The following is a 13,703-nucleotide window of genomic DNA, read 5'->3' as shown; positions in this document are numbered from 1 at the left end:
TTTTTCCCGGAAGTAGAATTAGGTAAATAGCTGGGAATTTAAAAATATGAGAAGGTTTCCATGTACTTATTTTATTTTCAAATTGCCTTTTACCCATTGACAGCCACAGGGCAGTATCTTCTGCTCTGCATACCTTTTAATCTTGGAGTTTAGAGAATTGCGGGGTTTTTTTTCCTTTTCTTTTCTATTATTTTTTTAAAGTCTTACTCTTCACAAGGAAGCCAGAAGTGTGACAGGAAGGTGTGATTTTTAATTTACACCAGAGTCTCGCAAATAATGACTTTTCACACCGTGCTATTGCAGCTTAGCCTAAGGGAGGAGTTCTGTGGCTACTGTTGTCTTAGCAAATTAAATCCACTGCTGTAATTCAGCAAGACGTTCTTCTATATTTAACCCTTGTTTTCAGTTTTGCAACTTGGTGTTTGTGAATGCATATGAGAACATAGCTTATTACTTTGAAGTGGACTTGTTTTCTAGGAAATGAATTTTGAAGACCGTTATCTTTTCAGATTGTTGCAGTATGAAAGGTAAACATGTTTTCCTTCCCCGCCCTGCTAGCTGTGATGTTGGGAAATCCTAACGTACTCAAATCCACCAAAATGAAAAATACAATAATATTAATTTTGAGAACTTCTAGCAATAAAATTTAAATCCACAATCTAATATTTGTATCTTTCCTTATGCTTCCATTTCTCTAAGATTAGCTTTGTGTCGTCTTTATAGAAGAGTCAGTGTCTCGATGTACAAGTAAATCTGCATTGTTTAGATTAAAAGATGAAATAGAAAATAATGCTTAAAGATGAAAATGTTTTAAGTTTTTTCTCTTCCTCCCTGGTCCATTTAAAGTAATTTGGATTGAATTATAAAAAACAGGGAACGAGCTATTAAGAGAAATTTTAAGAATTACTGAAATTGATATACCTTTTTTTTTTAAGAGTCTATTTATTTATTTGTCAGAGAGAGAGAAAGCACAAAGACCAGGAGCAGCAGGCAGAGGGAGAAGCAGGCTTCCCAATGAGCAAGGAGCCCGATGCAGGACTCGATCCCAGGACTCTGGGTTCATGACCTGAGCTGAAGGCAGACACTTAACCAACTGAGCAAGCCAAGCATCCTTGAAATTGATACACTTTTTAAAGTTTTCTAAGCAGTTGCAGAATAGTGGCAGGTAAAAATAACTGAGTATTTGAAGAACATACCTTGCAAACTTTATATACACATCCTTCACTGAATATTTATTAACATATTTAATTATTTTCCTTTTTTAAATTTGCCCAACTAAATTCTTTTAAAGTTTTCAATCAACGTGCTTCTTTTTCCTAGTTACCAATCATAGTGCTGCTTAATAAAGTTCTAGTACTGGATAGAATATATAAGGGTATTAATGGAAAGAAGGAAAGAAACATTCAGATTCTCCTGAGAAATCTGGCTCCTTCTTTCTCCTCTTGTTAAGCCAAAGTAATCAGAAGCCTGACAAGCTCTTTCCGAGCTGGGAGCCACAAGGGGTTAAACAGCCTTGGTTTACTAAGTATCTCTGTCAGGCTTTTATCTGATCCTTCCTCCCTTCCTCCCCTGCCCACCCCTTTTGTAAATGTCAACCACTTCCTGATGAGCCTAGTAGTGGTGAATTTCACACCTTTCTTTTCTTTGTGAGGAGACCTGGGTGTTAATGGTATAGGATTGGGTACCATTGTAGGGCTTTGGCGGTCTGTTAGTAAAGCTGAGGGATGCCTGCGGAAAAAAAGTAGGAGAAGGTGAAGAAATTCAAGAAATGAGACTAGGAAATAGGTTCAAACCAGCCTCATTTTTAGAAAGAGTATTTGTTTTATTAGCAACTTTTAGATGTGTATTCGGGAAAGAGTAATCTGAAAGAAGCTTTGTATTGAGAGTCTCAAAGAGTCTGGCAAAAGAAGCAGCTGAGATTAGAGAGCTGATTGGGAAAAAAAATAAAAATAAAAGAACAACAATCAGAGAGAAAAACTGAAGAATCCTTCTCTGACCTTTATTCTACAGGTGTATTTCCAGGACACAGCCATGGAAACTTGGTCAGTTGATGAGGTCTGCAGTTGGTTGGTGGAGAAAAACTTAGGAGAGCTAGTTCATAGGTTTCAAGGTGAGTTGCTTACACTTTGAAAAAATATGAACGGAGCAGCCTAGATATTGAGTGGCCTCTGTTACCGATAATTGATTACTCTTGTTGTCTAATGCATGCGAATGTGGATGCGGAGTTGGGGGAACTTCCTTTCTTTACTGACCGTGGCAGAGTTTGCATTTGGCCTCACATCCAGAGGAGGATGTAATATTGGAAAAAGAACTGAAATAAAGCAAAGTAGTCAGAGCTAGTCAAAATACATCTTGGCTATTTGCATTTGATACTGCTTTTGTCCTTAAAGAATGCAGCATGAGTTCTGTTCAGTGTTGGATTTACAAGTATTGCATATTGCCTGGGAGTTACTATTAAGGAGGATTTTCTGAGAAACCTTTTTTTCTTATAAAGACAATGCCTCTTACAGAGCATCGGGAGGGGGAGGGGGGAGGCCTTGGTGGGGAAGCAAAAAGTTTAATTGTGACTCCATGTTCTGATACTTTGCTAGGAGCAGAGCCCCGTTGGGAGTGATGGGAATCAGGGTTCTCTCTTTGTCAAAAAGAGAGCAAATTGTATAACTTCAGAGGACAAGTTTAGATGATCCTTTCAACACCAGAAATGACTATTCCTGTTCAGAATGTTGTGTGTGCGGTGCTTTACCGGGCAAACATGTAGAGCCTTTTTTTTTCTTTTTTCTTTTCCCAGAGGAAGAAGTAAGTGGGGCCGCTCTTCTAGCTCTTAATGATCGGATGGTTCAGCAACTGGTAAAGAAAATTGGGCACCAGGCTGTTCTGATGGATTTAATTAAAAAATATAAGCAGAAGAGTCCAAGACTGGAGTCCCTTGGAAGCCCTACAGAAACAGCCCCTCTCGCTCAGGGAGGAGCAGCCCTGGAGTAAGTGTGTTCCTGAATGGCCTTGGTTTTGATGCAGTGCTTTCCTGATGGTGCTATAGCATGACATGGGGGGTGAAGGCTCTTTGAAAACTGTGACCGTTTTCAGCAAAGTGTGTACAGTATTTCTAATATCTGCATTAAGGGCACTCTTGCGAAGTTTTATGAATCAGGATACATCTTTTTTTTTTTTTTTTTTTTTTTTTTTAAATGCACTGCTTTTTAAACACTGACTCCAATCCTTAGGGAAGCCTCTGAACTGGGATTTACCACATTGAAAGCTCTGGAGCAAGTGGTTCGAGTGTACATAGAACACAAGTGCAAATGGACTCCTGCAGCTTCGGTCTTTTTAAAATCAGGTTTTAGGAAAGGCATCTTTCGCCGCTTCTTTGCTTTCTCCCAAAACGGTTCATTTATTTATGTATTTATTTATTTGCCAAGAATTTCTTATAGTAACTAGTTTATATTCTCCTTTAGAGGCTTTTGCAGTATAATTTGCTAAGTACTCTTGCCACAGTGAGTTTTCTAATTTCTCAGCGGTGTTCTTAGAATACTGAATGCTATGATCACATCCCACAAAAATTATGTAGAAAAATCTGTGGTGCCTTTGAGGTTGAGGGATGGTTTTGTTTGTTTTCTTATCACCGACTTCTGCAATGGAAAGGAGTGAGAGCAGGAATTACAAAATTAAAATGTTCACTTTACAGATCTATGCCTCAGGATCATTTCAAGCATTCTGACTCGTTTTTTTTTTTTCCATTTTTGAGACGTTTTGCTACGTTTCTAGGGTTAAATAATTGCTGCAGACCAATTACTCATTAATTTTTAAAGTAAGATTATGAAGTTTGATGAAATTCACTCTATGTCTTAGTTTTTCAGATTAAACCTATAATAATATATATTGCTGTCTTGCTCTTTGATAAGCAATGGAATTTTAGAGAGACCTGGCCTAAGGAATTTCATTTCTAGAATATTTGGATATTTGGAACATGGAGGGACAGGTGGTCTTGAAGGGGTGGTTCGTGGTTGGCCAGGAGATTCTACTGTCTTACTTCTTTGAAGGATTTCTTCCTAACATTGTTTTGACATGTCTATGTAAAATCACACTCTTCAGTATGTGACTTTTGATGAAGTTCCCATTGCGTGCTTTTATTCCTTCCCAGCAAAGGGTGGGTGTGAACCTCAAATAGCATTCAAAGTAATTTCCCAGCATTCTTGGATGAGTTGGACTTCTGAGCTGGAAGTTCCCTTCAGTTGACTGGAATCTTGCTATTGCCTTAGGCACGGCTGTGAAGGAAACAGAGGCTTATTTCCACCGCAGATCAGTTTACAATGTTCTCCAGTAAATGAAAGCTAGCTGGACTGCCAGGAAATCTGGGCTTCATTCCTGGTTCTACCACTGCCTTGGATTGATTATGTTAAATGTTGACGTTCCTGTTGCTTCATCTGTAGGTTGTGAAAAGTAATACAGTACCTAACTTCATGTTAATTCACGCTGATGTTGGTTGTATCATAATCTTTGAGAAAATCTTTCCTCCTTCAACGTAGTCTCATGTTAAATATTAAACTTCGCTACCCTGGTGAAGAAAGCCATTTTTAAGTGTAGCCAAGACTTAGAACTTTGGTAGTCCAGGGATTTATGAATGGGGCTTTTCACTCTACCCAGTGAGTAGTTTATTCACTTTAAAGATTAGTTAAATTAATCTGGTACAAAGCCATAGCTGCAGGTGGGGTTATGGGTTATACTTGGCTTAAGTGCTTATTGGCTGTATTTGCTTATTGTCAAATATATTGTCATGTGACAAATATATTTTCACATGGGAAAATGATAATGGAAAGAGGCATGAGAATATGCTATTTAATTAGACCCTTTGAGGAAGTGCTGACTAAAGATAGGAAACTGGGTGTAGTAGCAAGAACCCTGAAGCTGGGTATCAAAACACTTGATTCAAACCTCTGTTCTGATGATAGCTACTCATCTAACCTTGGAGATTTGCTTGGCTTTTTTTAATTGCAACTGCAAAATGAAGTCGGTAGACTACATGATGCTTAAGACTCCTTCTGAAGAGTTGATAATGGCATTCTAGATCAGAGATTGCAGACGGGTTTCAACTTGAGTGCACATTTCTTTTAATGGCTAATGGTTTCCTAGGATGTTATTTTGAAAAGTATTTGTAGGCCACATCTGGACAGAATATTTGGCATTCGATTGGGACTTCAGCAAATCACAGGGCTATGTAATAGGTAGGAGTATTTGCAGTTGCTTTTTGGTTGTTGTTCTTGCTGGAGCTGGTAGAGAAATCCCAGGCCAGAAAGTAAGAAGACTGAGGTCAACTCCTGGCATTGCTACTAGGAGCCTGAGGTTGTGAGCAACTTGCTTTTCCTTCTGGGCTCCAGTTGCACCAGTTGTGAAGTGAGGGAGTTAGTGGACTGTGGTTCTGCAGGTATTAGATTCCACAGATAATGAAAGTTCCCCCCAGAATGGCAGGGAGTGGAGAAGGATCTGATAAAGAGTTAATGACTATGCTTTTTGGCAGAATAGAGATATTAACCAATAAAGATACATTCTATTATCACCGTCGTCTCAAAGAGGAAAGGATGGACATAACAGCATTTATAATACAACCGATGGGTGCAAACAGCATTGTGAACAGGCATCAGTCTACCTCCTGGCCTATATGAACCTCTGTGTGAGATGACTCCAGTGTATCCTCTTTTTTTTCAGTTCTCTTAGTTGTAACCTGAATGTGGAGATGGAAGGTGGACACTGATTATGGTGTCACTATGGGCTTTCTACCCTCAGAGCTGCCATGAAAGTCAACAGTTGTGGCTCCTGTTGAATAGCTCCTAACCCAACTCTTCTTTCTTGGTGACAGGGGTGAACAGACGCCATCTTTCTATGCAGCTGAAACCCTTAATAATGGACGGATTGACCAAAGAGTACTGAAACAGAGGTGGGATTGCTAACTTCTAAACATTTTAAAGCCAAATGATAATATTTTGTCTTCATTTTTTTAATGAGATTTCATGTGTTTAAATGCATTTCTAAAGTGGGAACCTTTTGTTTTCCTGGAAGGGAGTCTTTTATCCAGTGATGACGAGATTTGGTAAAAGATGAAGATTAAAACTCGTGATCTTCATATTGGACAAGTGAAGTGTTGAGACAATATTGAGCATCTTTCAAGTACATGTTAAGGGAAAAGAGGATTTCTCTGTTATAAACTGTCAGCGGTGATTGGCAGTAGCCACAAAAATGGCATTTATTCAGTGAATAGTGTCCCATAGAGTCTGCCTTTTGTGGAGTCTTTGCTTTTGTTTTGTATTTTGTAGTTGTGGTTGTTTTAACTTGACTGTTCCAGATGGAGACCCTGCTTTGGCTGACATTTCCTTGTATTTCTACACTGGAATTTACATGGTATAGTATTTCCATATATGGGCTACATTGGAACAAAGAGAAACTATAAACCTGGAGAAGTAGACCCAGGAATAGGAAAGTCAGACAAAGTCCTGAGGGCAATTGTAGGTAAGATGCAGTACAGAGTCATGGCGGCCTACACATTTCCCGGTCACCCGGACTGTGTGGTTCACGCATCAGTCATGATGCTTATGGCTTCCCGTCACCCACCATCAAATGCTTTCTTTAAATGTACTGTCATTGAAAGGAGACATCAACTGTCCTAGCAGAATCATCAGGCAATAGTCAAGCCAGGGTGGGGCCCTTTATAGTTTCATAAAACTTTCACATTACCATCTCTCCCTATGTCGAGATCATGACCTGAGCCAAAATCAAGAGTCAGACACTTCACTGACTGAGCCATCCAGGCGCCCCTCTCTTTTCTAAGCCTTTGGATGATATTTCATCCTCATAACGGTTCTGTGATACCTGCAGGGAAGGATTATTATCGCCATTTTTTTCACATGGCTGGTTAAAGGAACACCTCTGGGCCTCATGGTATTTCTCATCCTTCATAGAGCTTGACACGGGGGAGAAAAAAACGGAGCTGGTTGGAAAAGGAGAGAAATAGGAGGGTTTGGAAACCAAAGTGACACGATGCAGGTGTCTTTGGTGATAGGTGACACATGCTCTTGACTGAGTTGCTTAAATGCCCTTCCCTGATGGAAGGATTATGAGGACCCATCTTCAACATGCGCTGGTGACCCTTTGGAAAGAGATTTTTTTTTTGCAATGCCATCCCTTGGTTTTCATTTACTCTATTTGCTTCCCTTTTAGTGCTTAATAAGGCATAAAATCAAATAAAGAGGCAGAGGTTTCCTAAATGTTACTTAGAAACACTTCACTTAAACTTTAAGTATATGTGTGCAGATGTTTTGCTTCTCCCTTTGGGCGTAATTATAAATTAGTCATGGTTTCATGCATATTTAAAAATTATTTTAATGATTTTTGTCATTGGTCTACATTTCCTTGGAAATGCAGCATGATCTTACCCGTCTGCCTATGCTCAGTAAGGCAAACGTCAGTTGGTCCCCACTCGATGTCTTGTTCGCAGGCGCGATCGCATACGCAGCTCAGATAAGGGGCACAGTAGTCATCTGCGCAGCTTATCCAGCGCATAATAGAGGGAGGCTCAGTGAAGTGCTGCAAAGACCATACAGGTGATAAACTGTCACAGGGCAGTGGGGCAAGGATCCCTCCGTGGGAAATGCAGCAGTCCACCATCTCCCACCACAAGGTATCTAGAATATCTATACCTAAAGCACCTGAGCTTTGGAAGTGCTTCATTGTAACCCTAGTCCTTAACTGGCGATTTCCCAGAGTCCACAAACACAGTAAATGCTATGAGGAGTCCTACAGTGAGAACACCCATTGAACTTTGCTCCACCCAAAGTTCTTTCTCCTGGCTTAACATCTATTAACATTACAAAACACACCTGGGGGAAATACTGACTTAAAGATTTCTTTTTTCTTTTCTTTTCTTTTCTTTTCTTTTCTTTTCTTTTCTTTTCTTTTCTTTTTTCTTTTCTTTTCTTTTTTTTTCTTTCTTTCTTTCTTTTTTTCTTTTTTTTTGACTTAAAGATTTCTTACCTAAACCAGGATGAACTCATTTGTTTCACATGTAAATATTTACTGAATGCTGATTCTGGGCCAGGCCCTGGTGTCAGCACTGAGGATAGAGTAGCAAACGAAGCAGACCAAACTTCCTACCCCACGTTCTAATGGGGGAGAAAAATAGCAAATAAATGTGACATTCCATTATGATATATTTAAGTGCTATGAAGATCACTAATGCAAAGAAAAAAGGAGGGGGGATAGAGAGTGAACAGCGCCTGTGTGTGTGTGTGTGTGTGTGTGTGAGCGTTCAGGAGGGTTCTATTTCAGATGGCATTTTCAGGGAAGTCTTTTGACTTGGACTAGGTGATGCTTAAGCACAGACCCAGATGAAGTGAGGAATACTGGCTCACTAAGCTAGGACGGAAATTTCCTTCAGGGCAGGATAGCTGTGGGCCCAGCCAAACAGGAACTGCAGAATCAGGGGAAATTGGGCTGAGAAAACTTGGTAAATAATTCTGTGACTCTTGCGCATTCCCATTAAATCTAATATAAAGTCTTTAAAGATCTAAACTAAACTTGAATTCTAATCTATTTTCCCCCTTTTTGTTCAGTGCAAAAGTTCCTGAATACATACCATGAGCTAGGTGTGATTTAGACTGTGGGGGCGGGGAGTAGGGGGTACTTTAGTCCTCACGCAGGGGACCTCTGAGTCTCGGAGACAAGACGGGTATGTCAGCTGACAACTGCCATGTGGGAAAGAGCTGTAGAAGCAGAAAGGCGCAGGGTACGCACATAGCACAGAAGAGAAAGAACTAAGACTTTCAAGGAACCGAGTATGGAGAAAGCCTCTGGGGAGATACTTCACAAAAGCTCGGGATTTTCAAAGATGATTAGAAATTCAGCTAATGGAAAACAGGGCAGGAAAGGAAAAGGACATTCACAGCCAAGCAAACAGCACGTGCTAGAAGTTTCTGGATTTTTGTATGTCTGTCAATACCAAGAGGAATTGAGCAATGGGAAGACATAAAATATTTATTTTAGGCTTCCCTTTGTGATCAGTCGGAGCCCCAAAGGCTGCTGGGTCTTGAATCTCACACTGGCAGCCAAAGACAGGGAAAATCTGAGAGGAGTCTGTCTGTCTGTGCTATAGCACATGCCTGATGCCGTCCACATCTCTACCCCCTGTTTATGTCTGATTATGTGTTCACACATGCACTTCAGGGACTAAATTCCTCTGGAAGCCTGACAGTTTAAATGGCAGATGTGAAAGCCCGCAGCTATAAAACATAAATTAAAAGCAAACATCAAAATGCTGAGAATGTGGAGCAAACATTTTCTGAATTAGTGGTGGGGACCGCCAGTTCCAGCAACAGGAGAGCATTTCTTTCACGGTCCAGGCGCGTCTTGCAGTGACGTTGTTCCCTGTTTTCAGAGGTCCCACCTCACCTTGTTCATTGGCATGTATCTCTTTCCTGAGCTTTTCCAGACTTCTTGTTCGCCTTGTTTTCTTAGCAGTGGAAAGTCTTGCTGAGCTAAAGTAAAGCAGGCAATTACCAGAGCACTGGCATGTAACACAGAGCGACGCTTCTGTGTGATTTGTAGTTTGGTGAAGTGTGATCACTATTTTTAAGAGACATATTATAACATCCTTTTCTTTTCTAGGTTAAGATGACTGAATCCTTTAAACAAATGTCTAAGCCTTGAGTAGGTTCCTTCCTCTTCTTCTAGATCCCCAAAACATCTCAGCCATTAGATGTTGCTGTGGTCACATGCCATTCAGCTTCAGAGTTGGTCACGGGGAGCTGGGCACGCCAATCTGTAACATTGTCAGTGTATAAAGTCTGTGAGCTTGGGTGTGGAGAAGAATAAAATGAAAACGAGATCTCAGAAGAAAGTGGCTGGTGGGACACAATCTTTCAGTTCGGTCCCTGGAGAGCATAGTATTTGCCATCATTTTCCCTTCCAATGGCGGGAAGACTACCCCTGGTGGTATTTCAGATATGAAGACCAAGTGCTGTAGCCAGAATGGGCATTCCTCACAGAAAAGTGCCCCATTTGTCCCATGCTCTTCTTCTTGGAGAACCAGAAAGCCATGCCATTTTATAAAATTAAAGAAAAACATCGCCGTTCCTGAAGATAGCGAATGATCTCTAAGCAGGTGCCCTTGGAGAAAGGTGCCATTTGGGTTCTGAAGTTTAAAAAAGCAGGGATGATTCATGAAATGACTGTGGCTCCAAGTCAACCAGGATTCAGATGAGTGTGTTGCGAGCTCTGCCCCCTGTTCTGTAGAGAATCCTCATGGGACGCTGCTGAGACTGGGCGAGACCTAGAAAAACTCCTTTGGGAGGCTTTTTTGGGGGAGGAGGAGGTGTATTTGATCATTTGGTAATTCTCCACAGCCACAGTCTAATTCTTATATACGTTTTGTGTCTATGGAGGACTTTGCTCCAATCCCAGATCTGCGTCTCTAGGATTTGAGTCCCACAGGATTTCATATCTCAAACGTAAGGACTTATGTGGCCCTTCTTTTTGCTGGCACATTGGCTTGATGCCTTGCTAGTCAGTGGTTCCTTTGAGACAGGTGGGCGATTTTTAAGGTAACAGGACTCTCCTTTTGGAAAGATGTCAATTCTATGTGTGAAAACACATGTGTATGGAACAGAAGACCATCTTTATCTGTCATAGAATATTACATTGAATATTTTCTATCTCTCAAATGTTCCTAAATCTTTTACACCATTTTTGTTACAAACTGTTCCACTCAACAATTCACAGGGAAATCAAAGTTGATAAGGAGGCAAGACTTAGCTGAGTACCCATGGGGCCAACACAGGACTAGGCGATGTTGCGGGGGGTGCAGACAAGGAAGACCACCTGAAAGCCAGAAGAGTGGAGGAGAGGCTACCTGAAGAGAGGGCTTAAGAGGAACCTAGAAGAATGAGGGGAAACTTCAGGCTTTCTGGGTGAGAGAAGCAACTGCTGATACCTGTGTCGTGTGTTCTGGTGATACAGAGGCTTGATTTTTGGCTGGATCTGAGAATTCACATTGGACAATAGTTGATTATAAGACAGCACAGAATTGGACCATATTATGAATGGTTCTAATTATTATGATGATGAACTCAAATTTGGGATGTTCAGAAGTTATACACATGAATTTTATTTTTGTTCACAGAATCTAAAAACCTTATCACCTGCTTTATTTGTGGAAATGTACAAAGGGAGAATGAGAAAATTTCCTTGAATAGAAGATTCAACTAAATTGGAAGCAACAGTTTTGGACTCAAGATGTTTTAATTCGTAAAGAAACACCGAAGCTTTCTGGTCTAGAGGTTCAAGAGTTTATATTCTCCCTAAAGCAAGAGTATCCGCTTTCAGGGGGATAAAATAGCTGCCAATACTCAATAGCTCTGAATGGGGTTTTATTGCAGGGAATAATTCCAGGTTTTTCCTTCCAAAAATACATTTTTACATTCAAACATGTTAATAAATCATAGTTATTTTCCTCTTCTTGGAGAGTTCCAGGAACCCAAAGGGCTGATAATTCAAGGATGGGCCTGGCTCAGACCTTCCCTTAGAAATAGGCAAAAGTAACTCTATTCTCAGGGAGAACAGATCCTGAAGATGCTATTGTTCAAAGAGATGAACATAGTATACTGGGTCCCCGATGGCCTGTCTACCATAGTCAATGCCAGGGACAGAAGAATCCTGAATCACCCATGTCACTCAATGTATGGGTTACACTGTAAGGAAACAGGAAGAGTATCATGCCTACAACAATTGGGAAAAGGGTGAAGTTTGCATGATGAATCACAAAAGGCAAAACCTCTAGTATGGCAGGTGTTGAAGATGAAATTTCAGCTTTCCCACATACTTGGTCTTTAAACTACGGGACTTTCAGATTTGCAGCAACATTTTCACATTGGCTTCTGTCTAATCCCAACAATCTTTCAGTACCTGAGGTATTTTTAATTCTTTTACAGACAGGGAATAGTTCCAAGAAATGCTGGATTCTTGGGTATTTGGATTGCACAGTGATACATGAGGTCCAGTTATCAGATCACATAAGCCCAGAGACAGCTGACCTTCTCTATAGGCTTCAGTCACTATGACAGTTGTCAGTCACAGACAGACAACCAGTGAGTGGTCCTTCAGAATAAACTGCTTCAAAAGACAAGAGTTGAAGTGATAGTCCAAGGATTCATCAAATTAGGGCAAAATTTGTTATATGATTAGGACAAATGTAGGAGGCCAGCAATAGCCTTCTCTCCATGTGATATGCTGCTTTTCCAGCTCTGTTTTGTGTTTGAATACCGTGTTTGTCCTCTCTCTGGAGATAGTTTTCTTATGAATATTCCTCTTGGGCATCCATTTTATCATGATGACAGGGCAACTGGGTGCTAGGAAGAGCTTCTCCATAGGAACCTGGGAGCCCGGCAAGCTACAGAGATATGTTACTTTTGAATAGCATCGCTGACAGCTTTCTTAACGTGTCCAGACCTCAGATGGCCAGTTGGCATAATCTGCTATGGTCATTCAATTAGACCAGGAGCCATGGGCCTAGAACCTGAGTTGCTTCTTTCTCTTGGGCATGGTTACTATGTCAAGTAAGACTGGTGTGGTATACTGGGTCCCGGGCTATGTCTTGGGTCAAGATGTTTTAATTCGTAAAGGAAGCCATTAACCAGTTCCAGCTGGCTACTCCCCTGACATGATGATATCAGTGTTTATGTAAAATTAGATAGAAGATCAAGGGGAGAAGGTTTTATGGCTATCTATGGGGATAAAATATGACAACATGGAATTTAAAAAATGAACCATTACTGTATTGAGAAGACAATCTCTTTTCTCCTTATTTTTTGGATTGGATTATTTCTATTGCTCTGCCTTCAAGCTCACTGACTCTTCTCTATATAATATCAATTCTACTGTTAAATCCTATTTAGTACATTTTTTTAATTTCAAATTTTGTGATGTCCTATTATTTTAATCACACTAGCATATTTTCCTTTAAGTCACTGAACATTGTTATACTAGCTGTCTTAAAGTCCTCATAGACATCTGGGTCATCTCAGCATCACACTCTATTAATTGTTTCATTCTTGAGAAAGGGTCACACTTTTCTGGGATTTTTGTTTATGTTACATAATTTTGGATTGTATCTTAGACATTGTGAATGTCACAGTGTGGAAACTCTTGATTCTGTACTATTTACCAGAAGAGTGTTGATTATTGGTTAGTTTGTTTTAGCAAAACAACAAAATTGCTTGGACTTGAACTGAAAACTGTCTTGAGGATCAGCTCAAATCCAAGTTTAGCTCTCTTATTCTTAGTTGGGCTATGCATATGTGTGGTTCTAGACCAGCCAAAGATTTGGACAGTTTATACATCAATTTTGTAGTTCCCTCTTATTAGCTATCTCCTTTTGAGGATTCTCTTCCTCTTTCCGGAGAGAAGGTTGCCCAAACTCTGCCCACTAATTTGGTAGTCCAGAAAGACTGCAGGTTTTCTCCTTGGGTTTTGAGCAGCACTCCTGAGGCCTGCCTTCAGGCCAAAAGTCATAAAAAGGAAATTCGTTCCATGTCTTCCTTTTCTTCCCAGTGTAGATTCTCTTCAGAATCTGCCTGCTTTTTTCCTACTTTCTGGTGTTTTTGGATAATTTTGTTTGTTTGCTTTTTGTATTTTGTCCAATGCTAATAGTTATTATTCATGGAATA

At 40.3% G+C, this 13,703-nt stretch overlaps 1 protein-coding gene across 4 annotated transcripts in view; it reads left to right on the top strand.

Annotated features, from left to right (window-relative positions):
- Positions 1–506: 506 nt before the first annotated feature.
- SAMD3 (sterile alpha motif domain containing 3) overlaps positions 507–13,703 on the top strand; it is a 44,640-nt gene continuing 31,443 nt past the window's right edge. The window contains exons 1-4 of one of the 4 annotated variants that reach the window (XM_034669133.1): positions 507–527; positions 2,011–2,110; positions 2,789–2,978; positions 5,852–5,929. In XM_034669133.1, the coding sequence (XP_034525024.1) occupies positions 2,032–2,110; positions 2,789–2,978; positions 5,852–5,929 (347 nt within the window). In that variant the 5' untranslated portion in view covers positions 507–527; positions 2,011–2,031. Of the gene's footprint in view, positions 528–1,650; positions 1,752–2,010; positions 2,111–2,788; positions 2,979–5,851; positions 5,930–13,703 lie in introns of those variants that run through there. The other 3 variants (XM_019803912.2, XM_034669131.1, XM_034669132.1) reach the window with 3 other exon arrangements.

This window comes from Ailuropoda melanoleuca, chromosome 10 (assembly GCF_002007445.2).
Source record: "Ailuropoda melanoleuca isolate Jingjing chromosome 10, ASM200744v2, whole genome shotgun sequence".
Classification (NCBI taxonomy): Eukaryota; Metazoa; Chordata; class Mammalia; order Carnivora; family Ursidae; genus Ailuropoda; species Ailuropoda melanoleuca.
Note: the sequence above shows the minus strand (reverse complement) of the source record. Positions and strands in the feature narration are given on the sequence as shown.